The 23,143-nt window shown below is 40.3% G+C and overlaps 1 protein-coding gene across 16 annotated transcripts in view; it reads right to left on the reverse strand.

The window, feature by feature from the left end:
- Positions 1 to 23,143, reverse strand: part of EXOC4 (exocyst complex component 4) — a 404,931-nt gene that overhangs the window by 369,159 nt on the left and 12,629 nt on the right. For all 16 annotated transcript variants that reach the window (XM_075142390.1, XM_075142380.1, XM_075142401.1 and 13 more), the window contains exons 2-3: positions 13,319 to 13,508; positions 10,006 to 10,200 (exon numbers count right to left, since the gene is read on the reverse strand). In XM_075142390.1, the coding sequence (XP_074998491.1) occupies positions 10,006 to 10,200; positions 13,319 to 13,508 (385 nt within the window). The remainder of the gene's footprint in view (positions 1 to 10,005; positions 10,201 to 13,318; positions 13,509 to 23,143) is intronic.

A 23,143-nucleotide genomic window follows, 5' to 3' on the forward strand; every position in this document is an offset into this window, starting at 1 on the left:
ATTATCCAACTGCTCACTTGGACTTTAACACAACACATGAGCAATTTCAACAACCGTATGGTCAAATGACTTCCCTGAAATGGGAATGTCAGAGTATCTATTGGCATCACAGAATTGCCCGACACTTTCTCCATTAGAGTGACAACTGGGTGGAAATGAGACATGTATTGCCCCAGTACCTGTGATAGTTGTGTGCCCCGAATCCTCAGTAGCTCCTGGGCAATAAGATGAAATTAGCAAATCAAAGATTCAGTATCATCTACAAGAAGCACGTCAGACAGCTCAGCTACAGAACTCATTGCCAAAGGACAGCGTTGAAGCCCAAAGTTCAAATTGGTGCAAAAAGTGACAAGGACAAATTCAAGGAAGAAACAGCTATCGAGTGCTATTCAACACAAAAGACACCAGCTTTTCCACACAAAAGACACCCGCTTTTCCGTCAAAAGCTGCATATTGCCAAGTGCTGGAAGCTCACAGAGTGTTTTGGGAAAGGATTGCTATTGCTAGCTCTGTCCTCACTCTCCCTTCTAAGCATCCTCTGCATCAGACACAGTATTGCCTTAAGACCATCTTTGGTTTGACCTCGTATAGACATCTATATTAAATCTCACTGGAGCACTGCCATGGACTAGCAATACAGTTGTAGGTATTGTGAAGGCAGCAGAAATAATAAAAAAGGATTTACCTTCCACTTTAAATTTCCATACTTTTTTGTCTCAGATTTAATGCATCCTCATTTAGTCTTAATTGCCATTAAGAAAAGTGTGTTTTTTCTCTGTCCCAAGTCCTCTCTCTACATGAATGATGTCTAGAACAATGGGGTCCTAATGCATTAAAGTGAAACATCAGGATTTTCCTTTTAATATAAACCTGCAGTTTCCCAAATCGATTCTCTTGCTGTCTTCAAGATGACATTTCAAGTCTTTTACATTCCGTGTCCCATCTCTCTGTTGTTAAAGGAATCTTTAACGTCTTTCAATTAGCTCTTCACCTATTAATTTACTAACTTTTTTTTATTACAGAATTCATAAATTCACAAAAGGTGATATTAAACCATAGTGTAAGACAACCATTGCCTCCTTCTCAAACAAGCACACTGTCCATACATCTTCATTTATGAGCTATTCACAGTAAGTGTTCCTCTAGGTCTACATGACAACGTTTCTTCTACCAAACCATTTTGAAAGTTACTTGGTAGCATTATGCCAACTTTACCAGACACAAATCAGTTTACATCAGTGGGAAACCTCTGGGCTAAAATCACCCCAAATGTTTTAAATGCTTTACTAAAAACTAAATTTTTTACACCTTTTCACCCACCGTTCTCTAGTTTTAAAGTTGCATTTTAAAAATGCAATCAGATTTATCTGGATTATTTTATATTGTCCCATAACCCAATCTATCTCCAACAATTTCTCTCGGTGTTTGTTCCACTATTTTACTACAGGCAGAATTATGTCTGTACAATCCAGAGTTTAAAAAAGAATTCATGGAAAGACCAGTGATTAATGGAAAAACATTCGCTGTATTCAAAGATAGTGATAAAAGCGTGAATGTCTCACAGAAGTCCATAACATACCTTAATAATAAAAATCACAAACATCATCAACGGCAAAGGAAATATTAACCTGAAGGTATGTAATACTACCAGGCTCATGAGTTAAAAGAGAAGCAAATGTAAACTAAACCACAAAACTCTCAAGCTGTTAGGAGAGCACTCCCAAGAATGGATGCATCATTAAATGGCAGGAGCAATTGCCTTGGGCAAAGAACTTCTCATCACTGCATCTACACTGTAATCAGGAAGGATTAAATTTAATGTTCAGAAATGCCCATTCCCAAAAGCATATATCATAACGTCACAGATGCCTCTCCCTTTCATTAAGGGCAGCGTCTGTCACGTAGCTGCAGCTTACTTTCACCATAAAAGGATGCTAGACACCTCTTCTTCACCTTCATTACAGCATGTTTTCTTATTTAATAAACTTTCATCAGCTTAAATGAATGGTTGTTATTAGTAAAGCTAACAGCCACACGATAATACTCCAGAGAGATATCAATGCTTGTTGGTGCATTAACTAAGAGCGGAGGGGCTGAGGTCAAGCACGTGTCAATGCAAATGAAGCAGTATTAGGCACTAACAGTTTAATGCAATAGACTGCCTCAGATAATGGAAATTACAGGATAAAAAGAATGAGATAAAGTTATTGATAAGTACACTGAGGGAAAAAATAAAGTGTTTCAAAGGGAAAGAAACTCTCCATATGGCAATGTCTTTAAACCTAGCCTAGCAAGTTTATTTAAAAAAAAAAAAAAAAAAAGGATCAGAAAACAGAATTTAAAGAGAAAAAAAGAAAAAAAAAGCTTCTCATATAAGGAACTTAGAAGCATTCTACCACACTTAATTATTTAAGTTTTACAATGCTCCTTGAAGGCAGACAAATAATACTAATAAATCCTAGCACCTGAGTAAAGGTACAGTATTTCAAAATGAATGAGCAGCAGACAGAAGACAGCTCATGATTTCCATGCTTATGTGTGAATCACTAGAACACGTCCTATGCATACATCAACTTAACAAAAATAAAGCTGTCTTTTTTCTCATCTGTACCTCAACCATACAGCTAACAGAAATCAAGAGGCTTGTCGATCATTAAAAACTAAAACAAAACAGCTTCTTTAAGCATAAACACTTACACACCTCAGCAGGTAATCTGAAATGATATACAACCCTTGAGATGTCAGCTTCTCAATTCTGTTTTCTAAAAGGCTTCTTTGTAATCAATAAGGTCAACAATGACAAGACACAATGTTAGCTGGGGAAACACTTCAAGGCAAGAAGTACTGGGAAAATATTACTATTCTTGTAATTCAGAAGAAAGAGAATTTCAAGCAGGGCCAAAATTTAAATTTTGTAATAAAAGCATTTCTATAGAAACCCAAACCAACAAAAGTCTCTTATTTCCACTTGTGGCATTAATTCCAAAATATAAAACTGTTCCGCAGCAGTACCTGAATCCCAGATCTCTAGTAAGAAATGCAGAAACAAAATGAAAGACTGTTTTTATTGTTTTTCATTGTTCCACCTGAAAGGCAGACAGTAAATAAAATGCATACCGAGAACTGTTGCAATTTTTTTTTTAATTTCATTATTCAAGACTAAGAATTATTTCATTATTCCAGTCTAAGACGACTGCTTACTACATGGTACTTTTAATTGAAAGACTCTCCTCGTACTATACTGAGGAAAGCCACAGGTAGCAGCTACCTTCAAGTAACAAAAATTAAAACTCTCCTCAACAACTGTGCCCAGGGCTACAAACATCCAATGTTTTCTGGGAAGATGTTAATCACTCCAAATGCCTTCATAGATGATTAACATGAAGCGCATAGGAAGGCAGGGGACACTTACCGAGTAGGACACATGCGTTACAGGATGCGCAAGAAGAAGCCAAATATGCGAATGTGTACACACACAGAACAATGTCCTCTCTTTGCTCCTGAGAAAACATTTCAATATTTTAAGCTCCTTGTTTGACTCCCACTTCCCACAGCAAGCTAGGCTCCCTTGCCTCACACACTGTTCTCCAAAATATCTTACCCATGGTTAGTCTCTCCTCCAGTTCCTTTTCCTATGCCACCTCTCACTTCTGACTACCTCAGTAGCTTTATGATCATTTTTGCACAGCATTTCCACTTATTAAAACGTCTTCAACTTCTGACCATGTTCTCAGCCACTAATTAGCCCAGTTGTGTTGTAAAGCCCTGCAGTTAAAACAAAAAAACCCACACTTTTTTGTAAAATGCTTTGGCATGCAGGCAATGGAGCTGGTCAGCATCTCTAGTTTAGACTGGTACATTCCTGATATAAAGGTAGGATTTCACAATAAAGTAATGCTCTTCAAAAAATTAACCCAATATAGATCTTACAGTCTATGGAGCTGAGCAAAAATACATTTAATGCATCATAAGGATGCCGGTGGTGAACTCAGTATGCTTTAACTATGCTGCATCAGCACAACTGAAAATGACCTAATTTACCTGCAAACCAATCTCCTCTCCCGTGCAGCTGGATGCCGCGCCAAGTACACGTAATTGAATGCAGCAACAAGAACAGCCACAGCTCGACTCTAGAAACTGAACAAACTGGCAACAATGCAAATTTGCAGTAAGAAAGCGGTCAGCTCTGAGAAAAGCCTGATGCTATTATTCACTTCAGAAAGCAGACCAGGATACATATATTATTCTTTCCCTGACATAAGGAAACTGAAATAGAAGACCTTAACACTGAAAAAGAAAGAAAAGTAGGTGTTGGAGCGTTCCCTGGCCTACTTCTTGAGAAACAAATTACTGTCACTTCCGCTTTGTATTTCTTGGGACAAAGACTCGCAGGCTAAAGGAGAAGGATGTGCTCATCAGTAAAACACACCTACACATCAGCGCCTAGCTCTGTAACACAAGGAAGCGTGAAGTTAAACTTAAGTGAAGACTAGTCAGAGGGCTGCATACTTCCTTCTTTCCACCTCTGTTCTTCCTTCTTGTCGTCCTTCTAACAAAAAAAAATTCAACTGGAAATAGCAGTTATCCTCACTCCTATCCTATGGATGTATTTCTGCAGTTTCATGGTGTTTTGTTACCTGACACAATCCCACCCCAAAGGAACTGTACTCCTGCACTAATAAATCAAGTTCAGAGTAACTGTTTCACGGTCTACTGGAATTAAAAGATTTTTTTTTAAAACTCTATATTCTTTGACAAACTGGTATTAGTTCATTAAATTTGCAAAGCTAGACACATAAAAGCCAGGAAATGCAAAGAAAGTAGCCTAAGCAATTTTCATTTAATCATATTATGATATGACCTTTAATTACTTGATTCAACAACATTTCTTCCTTCAACTGTTTTTAGCATTTAATCTCTTAGATTATTTAAACAAATGGAAAATATTAATTTCTCCCTATGGGTACCTCATGGGTCAACAGTAGAGCCAGAACAATTAGATCAACACCACAGACCTCTACGATACTTGAGTTAATTAAGTAACTGCTAGGCAGAGCGTACTGCCCTTCAATACACAGCCCAGTGCTGGGGGAGACTAGGCACGGAACTGCTTCCTCCGAGCAAGAAACCTTCTGTCCTTGCCCACTGCTGCCCATCCTGCCGTGTGCCCTCTGCCTCAAGTTCTGGCTTGGCTATAGTGTTGCGTAGCACATCTAAAGCATCTCTTCTAGAAGAATTTGGATTCCTGCCTTCCAGCAACCAAGCTCGTGCTTCCAGGCCAAGTGCAAGCTATACTCCCAAGCCCAGCTCGCCTCTGCCACCAGCTCTGCTGCTCTTCCTTTCGGAGACTGCCCACTGCCTTTTCTTAGGAAGCTTCTTCTGTGCCAGACTTCCCCTCTCAGCACCCAATCATAGAATCATAGAATTATTTAGGCTGGAAAAGACCTTTAAGATCATCGAGTCCAACCGTAAACCTAAACTGCCAAGTCCACCGCTAAACCATGTCCCTAAGCACCACATCTGCACGTCTCTTAAATACCTCCAGGGATGGGGACTCAACCACTTCCCTGGGCAGCCTGTTCCAAGGCTTGACAACCCTTTCGGTGAAGACATTTTTCCTAATATCCAATCCAAAACTCTCCTGGCACAACTTGAGGCCATTTCCTCTCGTCCTGTCACTTGTTACTTGGGAAAAGAGACCAGCACCCACCTCACTACAACCTCCTTCCAGGTAGTTGTAGAGAGCGGTAAGGTCTCCCCTGAGCCTCCTTTTTATGTTTTATGTTAAACAGAAAATACACACATATGCGTGCATGTGCACTCAATTGCCACATAAAAGTGAATGTTACTTTTAGCAATTTAGTGTGTGAAAAAAACAGATCCTTTACAGAAAAACATACAACCTCATACTTTAAAAAAGCATATACAGAAACTGAAAATAACTGAAATGTATTTGATCTCAAACAGGAGTGCTATCTGTTCCGGACCCTCCCGATTTCTCCAAAGCTTCACAATTCAAAGGAGGTTGGAACTAGGTTCTTTTAACACAACCTGTGTAAGGTGCAATTACAGAACAGCAAACCTGATCCTACCGGCTCTGCTCACCGGAGTGTGTATTACCAAGATGCTGGAGGAACACAGAACGCGAATACATGATATTTGAAGCTCATCTGTGCTACTCTAGATGGATACAGAATCAGAAACAAAAAAGCTGCCACTTAAAATTTTTAACTTCATACAAATGTAAGCTGTCACAAAATACCTTTGCATTGTGTTCATACTACTGGGAAAAGCTGCCATTCTTTTATTAACAATTCTTCCCAGCATTACTCAGTCATTGCACATTAGAACCAGCAGCTGGAGAGTTTTGAGTGATAATGAAACCTGTAACAAACCATCTTCAGCCGTCTTTTCCAAACAATAAGGGAATTAAAATTTCAATTTAAATGCAGAGGTTTGAAACACGCTTCAGTGGCAAAATTACTTCAATTAATGTGAGTGGAATACAAAGAACAGACTGCAGAAATGCGATGCAGCAACCAGAAATTATGCCATTAGAGTGCTTGCATCAACCTAAGACGATGACTGCAAAGGTCCAATTTCGGCTGTACATATCACAAGGCTACAGGCAACAATATTAATCAGTGCTCCAATTTCAATGTGAGGGATACAAGCTCCTTGTCACATTACTTTGGGCTTTTTATAAGCCATGAGCATCTGTTTACCTTGAGGAATGAAACAAAAGGACAGAGATATCTATATACACTCTGCATCCCTGACAGTTTAGTAATTATTTTACATAATATTCATATCGTATAAAAGGAGAAAGGAATTTTCCTGCAGCCAGTGAGTGATTACAACATCACAATCTTGCAGAGGCAGTGTTAACAGAAGATGGCAAAAGCCAATGAGCCTAGAGCGATTTTTGTCTGTGAAAAAGCTCCAAATGCAGGTAGGTTACTATTTCTTTATTACAGGTACACTTCTCTTCAAATGAGAATTGTAAATGTCAATGAACAGCTGAAATAGTGTGTTCAATTTTCACTTGAGGTTTCTCTGCGTTCCTTGATATATTAAAAAACAAACAAACAAACAAACAGCTGCTTTTTATATCATTATCATTTGATTTCTTAGAAGAGATGCTCTATTCTGGGAAAAAAACAACCAAACAAACAACAAAAACCAGCATGGTATACTACAGAAGCCTGTAGTTCAGTGAGGTCTAATATTGGCTCTATCTCATAGCCTTGGGCAATCTTACCTACACACACACACACGTATGATTCTATGATTCTATGTGTGTACGTATATAAGTGTATATATAAAAAAACTGCACACACAATATATTGCAAACCAGTAATATATCACAAATACACATATTGCAAACCATTTCTAAAGCATATTATATGATAAATCCTAAGTACTGTTATTTTTCTTCTTACACTTCCTATCTTATATTCCAGATAGGAAATTAATTACTTTCCTGGAATTTCCTTCTAAAAAGAACTTTTTTTAATTAAAAAAAAAACAAGCAAAAAAATCTGAAACAAATTAAAAAACCCAAACCAAGCAAACTGCCAAGTCCATCAGTAAAAGAAAGCACCAACATTTCAATTGATACTGATGTATCTGAATACCGTGTTTTTCCCCCTACACTGAATGCCCTTAATTTACATCTACTACTTCATCTCTCATAATTGAAAATATCAGACAAACATCACACCACAATTTCCTACATCAGAAACCTGACAAGGCAAAACCTGACTGCGCTCCTCTCATATACACTGCATCAAGTTATTGCACTGCTGATGTGTTTTCAGGAATTCTAATAGGTTTTACATAACAATTTATAAAGTATCATAAAAATTCCACTCTATATTACACAACAGAAATGGATACATTACTCATCCCAGACGGCTTACAATACGGTGGGAAAGATACAAGACAATAGTTTGTATTAGAAGGACAGTGAGACTCTAAAGAGAGTAAGACTGAGTGGGTTCCTGGAAGATGGTTTTAGAAAGCAAGAACGGGAAAATTGTGACCACATTATAGGAAGATGATTGCACCACGTGTGGCACGAAAACAGAACATGAGCAACAGAAAAAAACAGGAAGGTGACGGCAGAGTGAAATCAGACAAGAGGATGTGACAGCAACAACAGAAAGCCAGACAGGGCTACACATGCCATCAGAGAAAGGGATGATGAGACTGACATCAAACTGTTGATAATGTTTCAGAGGGAACAAGGTAAGTTTTATACAGTCGTATTTAACCTAAGATGAGATAAAATGGAAAGAAGGAAATTCTAGTTCAAGAAGAAGAGTTCAAGTCTGGGCTCTAGGAATATGAGGTGACAACATTAAGACTTCCAGCTCTTTATCCTGTTGGATAATGACTTATCAAAAAGAAGCAAAGAGGCACAGCTAAGAGACAGAAAGGATAGTAAAGTTGAAAAAACCAGTAACAAACCAGTAACCAAAAGATTTCCGTAAAAGCATTCTCTGGCAAACACAAAGAGGAATATGAGCAGACATACTTCTTTTGCCTTCACTTTTGAATCACAGACTGCTTAAGGTTGGAAAGGACCTCTAGAGAGCATCTAATCCACCTCCCTGCTCAAGCATGGTCACCCAGGGCCAGTTGCCCAGAACCACGTCCAGTTTGGTTTTGAAAGTTTTCCACGGATGGAGACTTCACAACCTCCCTGGGCAACCTGTTCCAGTGTTCAACCATCCTTACAGTAAAAAAGTGTTTTCTTACATTCAGACATAATTTCCCAGGTTTCAATCCGTTGCCTCTTCTCCTGTGTCCGTTGCCTCTTCTCCTGTCAGTGGGCACCACTGAGAAGTCTGGCTCTGTTTCCTTTGCACCCTCCCATCAGACCTTTATAATCATTAATAAGATCTCTCTGAGGTTTCTCTTCTCTAAGTGAAGCAGTCTCCGCTCTCTCAGCCTCTCCTTGTATGCGAGATGCTCTTGTCCCTTAATCATCTTTGTGATCCTTCACTGGACTCAATCCAGTAACTCCATCTCTCTCTTGTAGTGGAGAGCCCAGAACCAGACTCAGCACTCCATATGTCAGGACTGAGTAGAGGGGAAGGATCACCTCCCTTGTAAAGCTTTTAATTACTGGTAGAAGACAGTTCCAGGAAAGAAAGGACTGGAGCCTGGTGAGGAAGTGTGCTTGTTAAGTTTAGAAACAAGAGAAAAAGAAAAAAAGGTTGCTGTTAGAGAAGTTCAGGAAACTTCTACCTCCACCACAAGGCTGGAATTGGAAGGTATGCTTATAAAAGAGATGGAACTGAAAAGGAAAAACACCTGAAGGGAGGGAGAAAAAAGATTAAAAAAGAGCTGGAAATAAGTAGAAAGGATTAAGAGTCCTGGAAAAAGACTAGGAGGAAGACAATGAGGGGCAAACACACCTAAATGGTGAAAAACAGTCTCCCGTCTCAATAATGATAAAAGTTGTGAGTACGTTCTGGGAGATGAAATAGAAGAGAAACAGGATAGTTCTTCCATAACAAAAAAGGTTTTGAAATAATTGATAATTTCAATAATTGATAATTTCTTTATATTCAATAATTGATAATTTCTTTATAGAGAAAGAAGATGATACAGGCAGGTGTCTGGGAAATTAATTTTAAAATATAGCACCAGGTTGCAAAAGCAGAAGGAAATCCTATGAGCAGATCAAATGGGTAAAGAACTAGATGGTTACAGAAAGCATCAGGATCAGGACAACTGAACAGGTAAAGACAGCTCTGAAAGACAAGAGCTAACCGAACAGGATGGGAGACTGTGACCCTAAGTCCAGTCAGGAAGGATCAAAAGAAAACCAAACGGAAATTCCAGTATAAGAAAGCAGCAAATGACAAAAGAAGAAACTAAGCAGAAAAAAAAAGCAAATAGTAACACAGATGGCAGATCTGTCTGCAGATGATCAGACAGCTGACCAGCGTGTTTCTGGTAGATACCGGCTCAGCACGAGGTACCACATCTTACCAGCATGTCTGTCGCGTTGAGGTAGTGCTTGCTGGCCATGCACTGTTCCAGCTTCTGCGGCACTTGCTTGATGTTCTCTATCTCATCCAGCAAATTCAGGACATGTTTGTGCTCAATCCCTTCAATCCACAGCTTGCGTAACTCATCCCGCTTGCAATGCAGCAGCATCTTGCAGGATAGCAGATTCTCCTTCACCTACAAGCAACATGTCAAAAGATTAATTAAATCTGTCCCTGTAACTGGCACTTCTAACACAGATCAGCCCTTTCCCACATTTACTTTATTAGGAATTCCAAAAAAAACACAAGACTATAACCAAATCCAAGTTCCTTAAAACTTCCGGTTATTCCTTTGGCTGAAGGGAAACATATAGTACATACAAACTGGAGCTGCTTTCATAGTCAAATGTTTTTTATCACTAGTGAAAATTTAACTGAACTATGTAACATGAACAAACGCAGGATCCTATTAACCATGACCAAAGACTTATTTGCATGTTTTCCAAAAATCAATTCACTATTTTGGCATACAGCAAGAATCCAATTTTCAGTGAAAGCAAATAAGCCACTACTAATTTTTCTGCTGTAAACATTTTCCATCTGCCTATTAAATCTTTTGGCACGTCTCCTCCTTTCTCCGAGTTTGGTATCCATTTCTTGAAACCTGACTATCTTAGAGTACAACCATTTTCCTAATACCTCAAGCAATACCAATTTTTTTTCAAGAGATATGGTTTCATCAGAACAAACAGCAGGTAAAATACAGTTCAACTCAGCATTTCCATTATTTACCAAGGCCATTACATCACCCAGAGAAACACCTTGGTCTTTGCCATTCAGTTTGTTTTCGAGCCTCATGCCATCCTCTCTAACTGGCAAAGTCTCTATTATTCTACCCCGTTTGGGAAACATCAAGAGTTTTTCTTCTCCGTTCTTTCTGCTCAAACGCCTGCATTCTCTGCTTTCAGGTTCTCCCAATATCCTCTGGAAAGGTCAGTATAACCTAGCTTTTCTTGCATAATGCAAATCAATAATACATATTAAAATGTGGAAGCAATTAACAACACAGCTTCACACATTGCTTTCGCACTGCTCTTGTTTTTGTGATAAGTTATGAATGCTTAGGGTCCAACCTTTTCTCAGGCTGAACTCTCACTGAATTACACATGAAGAGAGACTCTCAGAAGTAGGCCTTTAAATTTATTTTTAAATAATGAGCCTTCAAAGCACTCCAGCAATCCCACTTCAGCTGCACATTCTCCTACCTTGTCCATCTAAAGGCAGTTTAAAAAAAATACACGCGACACACACAGATGGACCAAAATACAGACAACCGGTAAGTAACAATAGCTACGTAAGACAGCCTCCATGCAGAGCCAGAAGAGACTAAGATTTCAATACAATAACATTGCACTCTGAAATGTCCTTCTGAAAAGAATAAAATAGAAAAATCCTCAGCCAACAGAAAAGCTAATGTAAAAATATCATAACTTGCTGCAAAAGCAGAGGCAAACAAAAATGCATACAGAATTCATTTCAGCCTTAATCCCTGTTCAATACCTTAATTTAAAATGTTTCACTGACCTAGCAACCATCATCAGTGGACTGCTGTTACATCAAGCCAAATTAGGTCAGCAAAACAATCACGGGGCTAGAAGGAATCTCACAAGACACTCCTACTCCAGAAAGGAGATCAACTATATCTACATTTGGGAGCAGGGGAAGGAATGAACAGCAAGCCTTTAAGAAAGAACCTCCCCTTGATAAGCCAAATTGTTTCTACTTTATAATTCAGTTTTACAGTGGTAACACCTCTAAAGTTAGATTCAACACTAAGCCTTTCCCAACAGGAATTCATATAAGAACTGACTAAAAAAGGTAGATACAGAGGGATCTGGACTACCTATCACTTCCACAATTCCTAATGCAAATAAACGCCTGAGCGATCATCTACCTTCCACAAGAGGGGAACATCGAAATAAAGTCTTGTAGTGTAACACAGATTGATGACAAACCAGATCTGGGGCCTCCCATGAGATTAGGTCAAAGCTATTTCAAAACATATTGACCAAAACTAATATGAAAACTTAAATATCAAAAGGTCCTTCATCTTTACAGACATTCTTCTAGGCGGGACCAAAAGGTGACACCCCCATATGTTTGTTTTGACCTCTGCAAAGCTTAGTATACTGTGTGAAAATAGGCCACTGGCTACAGTTTATTTCAAATTTAGTGCAATTGATCTCTGCTTTCAAAGTGCTGATCTTTGTACATAAATCCTAGAATGAACTCTTACCCTTGGAAAGCATCAGAACGGTCTCATTTTCTTTGAAAATGCTAAATGAATTTTAAAAGCCAGAAGGGTCAGTACATAGCCCCAAAAGGGTAAAAGCCTACTGCTCCTAAAGCACTGCTGTGAAAGGTTTTAAGCTGAGACCTCCACAGAGCCAGGGGAAAAAAAAGGGAATAAATTTGGTGCCTATTTTGCAAAGTGTAGGTATAGCAAACTGCACAGGAAGTAAAAGATAGGACAGGAGTCCAAAGAACTAATCTATCGCTGCAGGGAGAAAGCAGATGGAACAAGTCCACAACAAAGAGTGCCAGAGTTATTTACTGGCACGCTACCAAAGTGTGAGCACTCAAAATACAGAAAGATACTGGGGCACAGAGTTCATGTACATTCACACAACAGAACTGAGTTTGGAAATAGCACCAAAATTCATATTCTCTGAGCGAAAAGCAAGCTGATGAATCACCCAGACTATTTAGGAGAGGGTTGGAGGCCAACATATCAAAACACAAACAGATTAGATGGAAAGGTGTTAGCTTAGCAGCCCTTAGACTTCAAAAACCTGATAGCAACATGTCCAGACAATGAATGAACAGGGGGCACTGCAAAGCTTCGCTCTTCATATCCACCTCTCGTTTTGCTTCTTAATTACTTGTGTTCTCAAACAACAGAGAGAGATCCTACGGAAAACAGGTTGCTAGTAAGACATAGCCTGCGACCACTGTATTAGGACTGGATGGTCCGCTCCTAGCCATGCCACAGAGCGACTTGAAAATCAGGCCTAGTTCAGAATTAGCGGGTAACAGTGCTTTCTCAATTCAATTTTCAGTTCAGTTCAGAATGATGAGAAGTACTGGGAAAAGAGAGGGAGAAATAAAAGGTTAAAATGGGAGCTTACAACATTACACTACCAATAAAAGGACATAACACAGGAAAAAGATAGAGGAGTTGCACAGATTTGTACCCAGAGTACACGCTATCGAGCGGATGCAAACACAGAAAGACACGCAAAGCTAGACTTCACCTGTTTGATCTTATTGCGCGAGTTGGTGATGCGCTCTGTGATGCTCTGGTATGTGCGGATCGCGGTGGTGAGCTCGGTGTAGTGCTGGACAATGAGTTCATCCAAATCCCGGTCACATTTCTCATAAGCTTCTTCCAGGCGGCCCTTCTCAGTCTCTCGGTCCTCAACATCATCACTGGTAGATAAAGTCCTAAGGACAAAAAGATTACAAAAACAGGGATATTTTTAAATGATCTATAAGGACAGGAAGCCTTTGCCTAAAAAATGCACTACCTACTGCAAACAGCCACTCTTATTAGTCTATACAGTTCACTAGCGAAGTTTATTTCTGGTAAACGTGCCTGTCTGGTGTTCAACAGAGAACAATGTACTTCAAGAAAAGAAAAAACCATAAATATTGTGGTTTATTACTTCCCCAATTTTCAGATGTTTCGGAGCTTTTTTACTACACTACTGGATTTATGAAAAGGGAAAGTTATCTACTAGTTATGATATTTCCAGAGAGTCATTAATATGGGCAAAGTATAACATATGAAATATATCCTGATTTATTACTTACAAAGAACTATAAAGAAGAAATTCTACTTTAGACTTCGGGACCAGTGCAACTATTTGTTAGGAGTGTTGCAGTTACTACTACTTACCTGCCAAAAGTACACTAGGGATATCACAAGTACAGAGAGAAATCCATCAAAAGCCTACCCATGCCTTCCAATAGTCAATCTGTTTTCAAACGCACACCAGTACAGCAAAGAAGTGTCATGGCCCCTTATTTCCCTCCCTCATTTATTTTAACCTCTGAGTAACATCATCTAGTAAGATTTTTAATTTTATGGGGTTTTTTGAATCAATTAAGTTTGAGGTTCCAACAAAACTGCTGCAAATTTAATGAAACTGGCACAGGAGACAAAAGTTTCTTGGTGTCACTCCAAATTTCTGAGATTTACTCAAGAATCAATACAATCTTCTCTTTCTCCCTCTCTCTCTTCACCCTGCTGACCCCTTCTTGAGACCCATCCTGCCACCGGATCCAGAAGCCCACACCTGGAATGACCCCATCACAGTACCAGAAAGACCCAGGAGACAGCAACAGCCAAAAAGGCATATTCTTATCTCCTACAGTAGGTAGCACTCAAAAAGTTGGTTTCCGCAAAAAAGTCATCCTGAATTTTCCTCTTTATCCTTGGAAGGGTAGCTGGAGGCTCGCCAATGTGACGCCGATCTATAAGAAGGGCCGGAAGGAGGATCCGGGGAACTACAGGCCGGTCAGCCTGACCTCGGTGCAGGGGGAGGTCATGGAGCAGTTGGTTTTGAGGGTGCTCACGAGCCATGTCCGGGACAACCAGGGGATCAGTCCCAGCCAGCACGGGTTCATGGAAGGCAGGTCCTGCTCGACCAACCTGATCTCCTTCTATGACCAGGTGACCCACCTAGTGGATGAGGGAAAGGCTGTGGATGGGGTCTACTTGGACTTCAGTAAAGCCTCTGACACTGTCTCCCACGGCATTCTGCTAGAGAAGCTGGCGGCTCATGGCCTAGACAGGTGCACTCTTCGCTGGGTAAAAAACTGGCTGGACGGCCGAGCCCAGAGAGTTGTGGTCAACGGAGTTAAATCCAGTTGGCGGCCGGTCACGAGCGGTGTTCCCCAGGGCTCAGTACTGGGGCCGGTCCTGTTCAATATCTTTATCAACGATCTGGACAAGGGGATCGAGTGCTCCCTCAGTCAGTTTGCAGATGACATCAAGCTGGGTGGGAGTGTTGATCTGCTCGAGGGTAGGAAGGCTCTGCAGAGGGACCTGGACAGGCTGGATCGATGGGCCGAGGCCAACTGTATGAGGTTCAACAAGGCCAAGTGCCAGGTCCTGCACTTGGACCACAACAACCCCAGGCAACGCTACAGGCTTGGGGAAGAGTGGCTGGAAAGTGCCCGGAGGAAAAGGACCTGGGGGTGCTGGTCGACAGCCGGCTGAACATGAGCCGGCAGTGTGCCCAGGTGGCCAAGAAGGCCAACGGCATCCTGGCCTGTATCAGAACTAGTGTGGCCAGCAGGAGCAGGGAGGTGATCGTGCCCCTGTACTCGGCACTGGTGAGGCCGCACCTCGAATCCTGTGTTCAGTTTTGGGCCCCTCACTACAAGAAGGACATGGAGGTGCTGGAGCGTGTCCAGAGAAGGGCAACGGAGCTGGTGAAGGGCCTGGAGCACAAGTCTGATGAGGAGCGGCTGAGGGAACTGGGGGTGTTTAGCCTGGAGAAGAGGAGGCTGAGGGGAGACCTCATCGCGCTCTACAACTACCTGAAAGGAGGTTGTAGCGAGGTGGGGGTTGGTCTCTTCTGCCAAGTAACTAGTGATAGGACAAGAGGAAATGGCCTCAAGTTGTGCCAAGGGAGGTTTAGATTGAACATTAGGAGAAATTTCTTTACTGAAAGAGTGGTCAGGCCTTGGAACAGGCTGCCCAGGGAAGTGGTGGAGTCCCCATCCCTGGAGGTATTTAAAAGACGCGTAGATGAGGCGCTTAGGGACACGGTGTGGTGGGCATGGGGGGGTTGGGTTGACGGTTGGACACGATGATCTTAGAGGTCTTTTCCAACCTGTATGATTCTATGATTCTATGATTCTATGGTCCATACAGGTTTCTGTTTTAAATCAGCAATACAGATATTGAAAACTGTATACTTCACGGTGAAAAAGAGAAAACTCATTTAGGATCAGTTATGACTTAAACACTGCTATATCACAACCTTAACAACCAGCGGGATGAATTCTGTAGCTCTACTGACAATTTCTGAACCACTTTAAAAATCTTATGATGAGAAAATAAGCAAAAAATAAAGATATTTTTAAAAAAATCACTGCATACAAACGGTTTTGGATCATATGCTTGAACATCATGAAACAATCACAACTTTCAAAGAAATCTGGAGCATCTACTTGCTGAAACTGAGATGCCTTTAAAAATACAACCAGTAGAGCATGAACATGTGGAGACCATTATTTCATTTAAATCACAGAAGTTCAGGCCTCTGAACTGAACTGAGGCACCATCTTAAGATGGTATGCATGCTACACTGAAAGAGTATAAAAATAGTAAGAGACTAGAACAGCCATGGTTTCCAACCCTGAAGACTGTGAAAAAATACATCGCCAGAAGTAAGAGAGAACTTCTTGAGTTTTTTCTGGATTTCTTAAACTGTTTGTGGAGAAAAGGTCAAATAGTTGGAAGGAGACAAAAACCCCATTGCTGAACACTGCTGCTGCTCTCTCCTACCATAACGGCTTTCACTTTGGGTTTGTTAAAGTAATGAGGTCCAGTCAAACTAAAACCAGTATCTCCTGCTGTCCAGTAAGAAAGAAAAATATCAATTTTTCTTGCAATAACAGTCACTTATCCTCTACAGTAAGTTAGAAGATAGGCGAGAACTGCTTGCACATCACTGAAAAATTACAAAGGAGAGAAACCTATTCCCTTATGGTTTATTTAAAAGTATTTTCAATGACAACAAGGGTTAGTATTTGATAGATTTTTCTGAATTCTTCAACACCATTAGGAAAGTAGTAGGAACTCAAGTGCAAAAGCTCTTCTCAAATAAATGTAAACAAAAAACTTAAACATACAAGAAATGCTCCCTCTCTTTCAGAAAGTCAACAGAGACATACCCAAAACTGCCAGTTCACTACTCTTTCTTCCCTTCAAAGAAAAACAACACACTGTACCACCTACTCAAGGACTCCCATTTTTAAAAAGGAAAAAAAAAAAGCCATTTCACAGGGGATCACAATCCCAAAAGGAGCAGCTAAGAAAACTCAAGTGAGCAAGCAAATCTGTACTACCATATGGAACACGACACAAGAGGAGGACAGGAGCGCACGCACACTTGTCCTACTCAACTACCAAGGAGTACAGAGGAATTACAGCCAAAATATATCCTACTACACCCTAAAAGAAGACAATGTACCCAAGTGATGTATTCTACTTTAACAGAGTTTTAACACTCCTTTTCACTTTCAGATAACAGTGGCAGAAGACCGTAACAGATACCACATGGAAATGAGGAGAAGAGATCCTCTTCCTTTTGTTATGCCTCAGACTATCAGTGCGGGTGCCTCACACCCTCCTCCCCGCTCCCAAATACCAAGAGCTGCACATTTCACAGCGGATGCAGGTGCATCTCTCCTCGTGCACAAAGAGCATGCAGAGATGAGGACCCCCCTCCCCATTCCACTGTCAGCACAGCTTCTTCCAATGCATAAAATTTATTTGTAGCATTTCAAGTTCTGTGCTTCATAGTAGCTACAGAAACAGGAATGCTTCCTGATGTTATTACATTAATATTCTACTCCCAAACATTCGTAGTTGTGCCTTAAACCACATTTTCACAAAAAAAAGATATTTTTGTTAATTTGTACTGTATGCAAAGCATGTAAAAAGGACCTGGAAAGTAAGAACAGTAGTACAGCGGTTTGAAAATAAGCCTGGAATTAAGAAATCTGGGTTACAGCCTCTGCTCTACCGCAGATCTCTGACATCGCGCTTACAGCTCCCCCACATTGCAGACTGCATCTTGAGACTAGAGCATGAGCTACACACAGCTCATGGCTCCTACAGACTCATGATGTAAATATCTGCATTTCGGTGGAATGGGCTGAGCCGGCAGTTCCGTGTCCTTGTGGCCCAGTTTCTCTTTGTCACCTGGGGAATACACAGCACTGGTTCCTCAAACAAGCGAGCTGCGTTTACATGCACGAAGTACTACTGAAACACTCAATGCTGTTAGCAGAGGTCAGGTAAACACTTCAGACAAAGTAATGCATGAAGATGTGCTAGAAAACAAAGCTAAGCGTACAGTTAATGCAACAGTATTAAACATACAGTACTTGTGAGACGCAGCGAAGTTTGGGTTCATGCTATAATAGATGAATAGAAAGCATGTGCAAGAATGTGTTTGGCAGTAAATCCTCCTCCATTAAGAGCTCTTGCAGATGAATACGCTTTCTTTGTGAAGAAATGCTTATTTTTGCTAGCAGAATGTTCTTCAGCGTGGTTACACCAGACACGAACATATATCCTTTTTAGGAATTGACATATTGTTTGAGTTTGAAGATGAACAATATTGCTTGTCTCGGTAGTTAATGAAAACATCGATTCTCTCTAACCTGCGTTACGGATTGCAGGAGAATCGTGGATTGCTACAGACAATGTAGAAGCAGAACCAAATTGGCCTATACCAGGGACTAGAAATGTTTTTAGTTTTAATTAAACAAAACTCAATTTCAAAATTCTTGATTTGCCAAAGCTGTTCAAGCTTTGGCTTGAATCCATCTGCAATGCCAGTGATTGTTACAAAAGCTAAAGATCTTTCTCCAAGGCTAAGACCGTGTAACTGTAATGTCAGAGCATGTCAGAAGCCTTTTCTACTGCTTCAGCAAGCTCCGGCCCAACTTAGGCTTCCTAAAAATATGGATGTGACTGGAAGTTGTTAAGTAGACTCAAACCATGCTGCCCAATTGTTTTTGTCCTTGTAATTTAGTTTAACTTGCACTCTATAGGAAAAATATCTTTTGCTAAAAACACTAGAAATTTGCGCAGCCAAAACATAGATGTTTATGAAGCCTGAGAGAGAGGTCACAACTGGACCTGTATCTTAGAAACCACAAAACATGTCCAAAGAAGGACAAAGCTAGTATAGCAGGAAATCAGAAGCCTTTGTGAGATACTACAAGCTTCTTCCTACTGACATATAATGACAATGTCTAACTAGAAGCATCAATTTTAGTTGTCATTTTGTTATTTGTCTGCTTAGATATAAAATACACATTTGCTGCCACCTTCAACAGAATCAAGATGCTTTAGGGGGCGAAAAAACAACCCATCTGGCTGAGCACTACACACATTCTCACACACATTCTCACAGTCTAAACTCCAAAGATCTCATCTTTTAAACCCACAACACAGCCAACAGTAGCATGAAAACATTGCCAACCCATATTAAAAAGAAGAGTAACAGGAATACAGAGGTCTCAAAGTTCCAGTCCATCCAACCTGACTTCAGGAACCTCAGCAGCACACGCTGGGAACGTAGTTGCCAATTAAGTCTTTTTCTACACTTAGAGTTCTCTGAAAAATGAGCTTAATACGCAGCTGTAGGCCAGAATCCAACAAGATGAGAGCAAGACAAAGGAATCACTCTGCTGCTGTATAAAACCTTACTGTGCCCATACTTGGAGTGATGTGTGCAGTTCTGGTCTCCTCTCTCCTCTGTTGCCCTTGGAAGGGCAACTAAAACAATGGAGAGACGCTAAGGCCAAGACTCTTCAGTTTGGAAAAGAAAAGGCTGAAAGGAGATATGACTGAGCTCGCAGAAGTCAGAAACGAGATGAATAACGTAAACGCAAAACAGTTTTTCACCAAGTCATGCGCTACTAGAACTAGCGGCACTTGTTGAAACTAACAGGAGATCAGTTTAAAAAAGACTAAAGCACACTTACACTTTAGGTAGTGAACTCCTGAACCTTGCTGCAGGATTTGAGGCTCACAGCATCAGCATGTTCAAAAAAAAGGACTTAAATGTATTCACAGACAACAGGCCAAAACAAATACTGAAGAAACTAGCTGGAATGTATTCAACATCTCTAACTCAACAACTGCAGACACTAGGGAAATACAGAGGCACTGGATGCCAACAAGTGGCCAGGCCTGCATCATCTCTCTAACATTTGGTATTGCCACCGTTGGAGACAAACTACCAGGCTAGAGAAACCATTCATCTGCCTCCATAGAGCATTTCTTTGGTCTTATCTTCTGGAAAACTCCAGTAACTTAGACCACCTAAAGCTGAGTAATGTTTTGGAGGTGCTGGAGGTGATGTTACCCAACTCCTACGTGTGTACACACAAACACACACACAGAGTAAGTGCCAGTGGGGGGCCTTCCCTTCACCTTGCCAGGATATTTCAGCGTCCAAACCTGCAAGAAGACAAGACAACCATGATCCATTCTTGCAGAGTTCCAGGTACAACCACTGTGCTGTCAGGCAGTAGGAGGGGGGAGAAGGGAAGAGTTACGGACTTTGGCGAAACGCTGCTTTGTACATCCCAGGGATGCGCTCACCACGGACAAGACCATATTAACACACTGTTACATATTTTTCCAGCCCGTGATCCTAACCTGCAAGACTTGAATTCAGTGGAAGTTTCGGGCTCAGTCAACTGCTATGTTCCGAGATTTCCAGCTGGCTCTGTTGGATGCACCAACTGGGACCAGAATTAACACCTGTATTGGGAACCTCTCATTTTCTATAATTACCTGTAAATCACTAAAAATACTCATCATTTTGACCAGAAAAATTTACCTATATTTACAGCCCTTTAGTCTGTTCTAGTTTAAAACATTGAAGGGACCACTCACTAGGCCAAAAGGGATAAATAATTCTACACAACAACAAAGAACTTAAGCTTAACAGGTTTTTTCCCTCTCCATCCACTTGAGTTTGCCTTAAATACCTGTAGATTATTTCTTTATGGATAGGATAAAAGTTTAAATCGCAACTCAAGATCCAAATGGAGAAAAGCAACAGAAACTGCTTTTTCATTTACTTTAGTAAAAGACTAGCAAGTTTCAGAAGTAAAAGGTTTTGGTTTTAGGACTTGGTTATTTCCAGTCATTATGGGAGTCTGGATTAATGGCTGGAGAACAGAAAAGAAGTGCATGCGTGATCCATCCCGCAACCATGTAGTGAAGAACCATCAAAGAGCGCTTAGAGAAAAGCAAACCCATTCTTTAATGGATGCAAATAGCTACATGTAAATAAATAAGAGGAAGTGAAGCTGTTTTAAGCCAAAATGTCAGAAACAAGTGTGCTATAAAACTGATAATGCCTCTTCTGGTTTTTTTTTAAAAATCATATTACAACTTTTCCCAGATGATAACTTACAGTTTTGTCCACCATGGCTGTAACATACAAATTTCTGCAACATATTCAAAAGCAGTACGAGTATTTACAAATTCTCACAGCCACCAGTAAGACCCTTCTGCTCATGTTCTTCTCAAGTCACTGTATCAACCAGATGAGCCCTCACTTTACCTACTTAAACCAAAACTAACTCACTACCTTCTCTCTACTCCAGTAACCCATTAACATGTATTTTACTCCTTCAAAAACACAACATTAAATCCTTGAATTCTAGCAGCATCTATAACTACAAAAAGGAGCAATGTCACTTTGAATCTGAAACATTATCTTGTACACCTGAATTTCCTACCTAAGCCCCTTGGTACAGGAGCCCCTTTTTCTTGCTCTGCACAAAAAAAAGCAAAGCAAGGAATACTTAATATTCTTGAGATTATATATGTTCTTGCTAACACTGCAGAAAAGTAAGCCAAGGGCATCTTTGCTTGTTTCAATTCTATTAAAGAACTGAAGAAAAGTCAACACACTGTTTGCCAAATAGAAAGGATCAAAATTGTTTTGGAAAGGAACTTTGCAAAAGAACTTTGAAGGGGGAATTACAAAACAGGACAGGATTATGAAACAATGACAAATATACATTAGCTTTTTAGAACTCCCTGAAAAGCAAAAGCATTCAAAACATATGATAAACAGAAGAAACGTCAATTTAGAAATCGAGTACGTGCAGGTTATGAACTCAGTGGGGATCTCCAGTAGGGTTCCCTGATCAGTTCACTTGTTTTTTCATTTTCATTTTTCTAAATGAGAATCCGCCTCCCCTGTAAGATACCTGTAATTTGTACTTGGCAGCTGGATGGCTGCATATGCCTGTCTCATTAGCAAGAGCTCAATAGGATTAGAATAATTCCAACTGGATGTTAGTCTGTTAAGAGACATTTTTATGCTACAGTAAAACAGAAATTCATTGAGCCAAATCTCATTGACTTTTGATTTTACATAGTTAAAAATACAGATTACACAAATGCAAAATGCTTAATTCACCAGAGTCACTTCCACATACGGAAGACAGAATAGAGGAGATGATGATCAGACACAATCCTGTGTTTTTATCATGGGATGTTCAGCATATTCCATACAAGAAAAAAAAACGAACCTTGCTATTTCCCTTGAGGTCAGTGAATTTACACTGGAATTAGATTAATTAAAAAAAAGCCCATTGGGACTATACGTTTCGGTAGAATGTGATCTGTAGATCACAAGCATTTTTCATCTCCACTTTCCAGCATTCAACTCAAATAACTAGCACAGGGAGTAGGTGGAAAGACTTTTACAGGAGTCCTGAAGCACTGTCATTCTGCGAGACGCCTAAAGCCTTAAACTGCTTGCTACAACAGCTCACATCAAAGACAGGAACATCTAGTTTCCAAAGGTAAAGACATAAGACAATGTATTCACATTGATCAAATATAATTGCCATCTCTACCACTTCTGCAAGAGGCTGTACCTTTCTAGACAACTGAACGAACTCCACAGCTGCAGAAGAGTCCTCCTCTCTCTGCACCACAGATGAAGGAACAAAGTGTCTCGGACATGTTGGCACAACTAGGACCCAAAAGTACGTTTGAATCTACCCTCACCTGTTGCTTTACAGCAGTTCAACAGGCTGTAGCCATCAAAAGCTAAAGAGTAATTCAAAACACACTGGGAGGCAAGATTTCTGACTTATGGATGCTTACCTATAAATGCTCAATATGGTATTTAGAAGCACTTGGAAAACCCACTTGAGTTGTTAAAACTTTTTTCTCTCCACAGACCTCAGAGTCTCAGCATTCTCCTCTGAGCTGCAAAATGAAATTCTTCTCTCATTAAAACACTAAGGGCCTTTGAGAAAGTCACACAATGTCTCATTTTTATAATGCA

Source organism: Calonectris borealis, chromosome 1 (genome assembly GCF_964195595.1).
Source record: "Calonectris borealis chromosome 1, bCalBor7.hap1.2, whole genome shotgun sequence".
In the NCBI taxonomy this organism is placed as follows: domain Eukaryota; kingdom Metazoa; phylum Chordata; class Aves; order Procellariiformes; family Procellariidae; genus Calonectris; species Calonectris borealis.